Consider the following 4,821-nt stretch of genomic DNA (forward strand, 5'->3'; position numbering starts at 1 on the left):
ATTAGATTTTATTTAGGGAAAATGATCATTTTGATCTCAAGTTCTGAAAAATATGTATGTTTGGTTACTGAATTTTGAAAGTGTACTTTTTTAGTCTCTAGGTTTATAAGAATGAGTTTATTTGAGTGAGATAATGATTATGGTTGCAACCAAGTGATGGCAAAGAATAATAATGCAATATCCTAGTAGGAAGAAAATGAGAGAGAAGCCAAAGTATGAGAGTTATAGGGTATTTATTCATAATTATAAATTGCAAGGGGAGAGGGGGCTTTCGTTAAAAAGGAGAGAGAGAAACCCCGATTTCGGGTATGTATCTTTAAATTTGAAACCTAATTAAACAACATACGTCAAATAATAAATCTTAATACCAAGAATTAGCATAAAACAAAAGCAAGAAAGAGAGGATTATAATATTTGATTAACTATTTTTGGTATAGATCATCTCTCAATGAATTACTTTTAAAACAAAAAATATGAAAATCAATCTAAAATACAGGCAGACCTCTGGTCGTCCTATGTCTTGCAATAACCCATCTTCTTGTATTCCCCTCTTAGCTTTTGATCCTAATATATTATTGAAGAGATGTCTTCGATAATGATACATTTTTTTTAATTATTATTTCATAAAGTTATTAATTCTTGAAGGCAGTGACTTCGGAGGGGAGAAAAAGAAAGCCAATTATTTTTGTTAGAGATCATAGGGGGAAAATTATTGTTGTTTTATTTATTTATTTATTTTATAAAACCTCCAGCCCCATCCTAATCTAATTTTTTTCCAATCATATTGTGTTTTATTTAAATTGTCTATAATAACCATTTGATATATATATATATATATATATATATATATATATATATATATATGTGTGCCCTACATTCTAAATAATACAATACCTAAGTGAACAATAATATTATACATAGTTATAAAGTTATTCTATTTCATTAATTTTAGAATATTTAGCAGTATAATATTTATGCTGTATAAAAGAAAAAAAAAAGAAAAGAAAAAAAGAGAAAAGAAAGAAAGAAGAGAATGTTAAGAGAGAGTACATGAGTCAATTATATTAAAAGTAGCATAGCTTAAACCCCCTAATTAATTATCGAGGGCATTAATATGATATAACTTTGACAGAAAATAAAATTCAATGAAGCATCTCAGTCATCTTCATCACAAACACTCAGGAAATTCAACATATAACAACATGAAAACCCACACATTATTTTATTTAAATAGATTAACTTGGTTTCCAAAGCTTAGTTGATCTTGCAATTCTCATCAATAATCCCAATTTCTTTTGCTGTGAAGCCCATCAGATTCAGATATTCTGGCCAACACTCATGTTCTGTATTCTTAATTGCATGGCAGCAGTTCAAACTTATTTTCCATTTATGCCGATTTCGAAATATAGCTCGAATATCATCGATACATTTACCCAGTTGAGGCAGAGATCTCAAACAATCGAAGGCACCATCCAACTTAATTCGTGCTGCAGGGCTCACTTCCGCATCACCTCGGCTTGCTTCTACCGTGGATGAGAAAACCATTGCTAAAAGAAAAAGAACACAGAATTTTGTAAGAAGAGTCATGGTGGGAAAGAAATTCGAGAAGGAAACAATTAAAGCTTATGTCTATGTATTGTGTCATTGGGGGTTTATATAGGGGAGTATTTGGTTTAGATTCTATACATATTTACCAAACAAAAGAGAGGGAAGAGTAGTAATTTTGCAAAGATTGCAAGAAATTGAAAAAAAAAATAAGAGAAATTCATCTTCAGCAGTTCACATCATCCCCTTCCACCAAACAGAAAAACTAAAGAAGAAAAAGAACAGAGAACCCCTGTGTTTATTTATTTTATTTTATTTTTTTTACCTTTTACAGGACCAAGAATAGAGGAAGGGCATGGCCTTGCCGCTGAGAATAGCGAGCCGATCCAAAACATCTGAGACCCAAAACGACATGCCGTTGGAAATAGTAGAAGAAGCGTACCTTTGAGACGAGGAGGGTGGTTGGGGAAGGGAAGGATTTCGAGGAAATGGGGTTGTTCCAGACGGCCGTTTCTGGAGATGGAGAGTCACGGCGACGGTGGTCTCTGTCTTTCTCTTCCATGGTTATGGCTGAGAGCGGCAGTTGTTCAGTAGAAGAAGAATATGAAGAAGAACAGTCATTTACGGGGAAGAGTTGAGATTTTTGGGGAATTGAAAGAATCTTAGAAATTTGACTTTTTAGAAAAGGGTAAAGGAGGAAAAATGACTTTTAATTAATGATTTTGGATTAACGTGATAGGAATAAGATTTTACATGCTTATATTATTATATCTTTACAAAACAAAGTAATTTGTGCAAATTTTTTTTTTGTTCATCCAATTTTTTGAATTGTAAGTTTTTCTCAAACAATTAGTGGAGTTTAAAGGACTCGAGAAGATAACTTAGTAAAGAAAACAACGACGACAACCACAACAACAACGATAAGATTTTCTCTATCCCTCGTTCTTTCTCTCTCTATTTTAGAGAAAAGAAAAGAAGGGTTAAGAGTTAGAGATTTAAAAAATAATAATGATGATAATCACGATCAATAGCACAAACATTTTACTTATGGTTAAAATGTTTTTTTTAAGAAAAGAATAATTAAATAAAAGGAAAGTGGCAAAAGAAAATAGTAAGTTTTTCCTTACACATTTTTGTTTTAAAAAAATGAGAATAAGAAACTTTATAAAAAAAGGAACAAAAAATAAGAATTCAAATTCCGAAAGAAATTATTTGTTATATGCGGTGCCAATCCTTGGGAGTAGGTTGTTGAGGATAAAGAAAAAAAAAGACACGTTCAGAGGTACAAGAAATGTCCTTTGCGTATAGTTGTTGCTAGAATCTCCGTGTCAACAATTGGTTTATTTATTTTGATGGTTTATTTAGTTATTCGTCCAGCCCCATACCCTAATCTAATTTTTCCAATCATACTGTGTTTTATATAAATTGTCTATAATAATCATTTGATATATGCATGTGTCCTAAATTCTAAATAATACAATACCTAAGTGAACAAAATTATATATAAGTATAAGGTTATTCCATTCCACTAATGGAAGAAAATTTAGAAATATAATATTATTTTGTAGAAAACAAATACAAGCTAAGAATATTTATATTATTGAAATAAAAATAGAGGAAGAATGAAAACAATCATGATTAGAATAGAATGGAAATTTAAAAACAAAAATATGAAATTAAAAAATTAAACAAAAACACATAAATATTCAGAGTTAAAAATGGAAATTTCTCCCTTGATATATTCTTCACCAATTTCCTAATTTTCTCGACCCATCTCCCAGTTTTCTCTTTATTTTTTTCCATCCAAACACAATTTTTCTATCATCTCGACAAACATTGTTTTTTCACTTTACAGTATCAAATTCCAATTAAAAATAAACTTATCTCAAAATTGTAATTAATAAAAACAATAAAACATATTAATAACCATAAAACTTGATCTCTTTAATGATATATCAAACACTGCAGACAAAGATGGAACAAACATATGTGACAAAATAAACTCACAACTTGAATAATAATGTGATATTGTCGCAAAATTTCTTCTACACATTAGGATTAAAAATAATTAAATGTAAGACATAAATAAATATGTGAACAAACACAAAGTTAGATGACTTTTATTGATCCGTTGTTGAAAATAATGATGAAAAAGACCACAACGATACATAACATAAAACCTTTGTATAAAGAAGCAACCAATTGGATGACAAAAACGAAAGACAGGGTCAAGGAATTTAATTGGATTTTCCTATCTGAAATATTAATTATCCAAATAATTTATACTTGATCTGACCATTTTCCACGTCCCAACTTTAATTTCATGGTCAATTACGAATGCCTAGTTTGTCGCTGATTTTATCTGCAAAACAGACGAATAAAAAATCGAAGTTAACACACAAATAAAAAGAAAACGATCAATAAGTTGGGAGAAATAAACAACTAAATTTTCGTTAAATTTTGACATGAGTTTTCGTTCTAAAATTTCAATTGTCATATCCCTTCAAATTCTAGCGTCAAAACTATATTAAAGTATGGAACACGTACCGACCTTACCTTACTAAAACTCACTAATTTCCATAACAAAAGTGAAGTTTGCCTCGCAACTAAAATTGACCGCACACAAAAAAACTATTTATCGTCTTGATTAAAAAAAAAAAACATATCTTCAAAGATTCAAGACGATACCAACAACTTCCTTTTTCATGCAATCTTTATCACATGTAGAATGACACGATGTGTTGGCACCGTCTTTTGCGATGCATGCTTTCTCACAGGTTTCCACACATGATTTGAATTGAGGCATTACGCTGGATATTTCGCTCTGCAACAACTTAGATCTCATCTCAATCTCAGTGTCCCTGTCAGCAGTCATGTCTGCCCTAGAGAATTGCAGTGATCCCACCACAACAACAATGCACATAAAGAAAACTACCGTACTGGTTTTTGCCATTTTTTAGTTTTAGCTTTTAGTAAGCCTATTTTTTTCCTTATGGGTTGATCGTATGAGCTGGAAAGCGAGAGAACACCATTTTATAGCAATTTTAGTTGTTAAATTTAGATCATTGAGCGAAAACTAGGGTTTTCTCTCTATATACGTATTTGTAACAAGTGGTGAATATTTGTTTGTCCTTTAAACACAAGTTTGGGAAGAATGGGCCTTGATTGCAAATAAAATGGTTGGGTTGACTAAAAATTATGTCTCAAAGGAGAATATGTAGAAAATGAAAACATATACAGCTTAGCGTGTGTAACTCAAAGTTCTCGATGTTAATT

The 4,821-nt window shown here is 30.7% G+C and overlaps 1 protein-coding gene across 2 annotated transcripts; it reads right to left on the reverse strand.

Moving 5' to 3' along the window:
• Window positions 1-1,036: 1,036 nt before the first annotated feature.
• On the reverse strand, window positions 1,037-2,270 carry LOC127150179 (egg cell-secreted protein 1.2-like). 2 transcript variants are annotated; one of them, XR_007822221.1, is made up of 2 exons: window positions 1,988-2,270; window positions 1,037-1,547 (listed from the first exon to the last, which is right to left on the reverse strand). XR_007822221.1 is itself a non-coding variant. In XM_051087232.1 (2 exons), the coding sequence occupies exons 1-2, from the start codon at window positions 1,938-1,940 to the stop codon at window positions 1,255-1,257; spliced, it is 363 nt and encodes a 120-aa protein (XP_050943189.1). In that variant the 5' UTR covers window positions 1,941-2,197; the 3' UTR covers window positions 1,037-1,254. The 2 variants fall into 2 exon arrangements, 1 of the variants encoding a protein (XP_050943189.1); XM_051087232.1 differs by having other exon boundaries at window positions 1,871-2,197.
• Between the last annotated feature and the right edge of the window lie 2,551 nt (window positions 2,271-4,821).

Source organism: Cucumis melo, chromosome 7 (assembly GCF_025177605.1).
Source record: "Cucumis melo cultivar AY chromosome 7, USDA_Cmelo_AY_1.0, whole genome shotgun sequence".
Lineage (NCBI taxonomy): Eukaryota > Viridiplantae > Streptophyta > Magnoliopsida > Cucurbitales > Cucurbitaceae > Cucumis > Cucumis melo.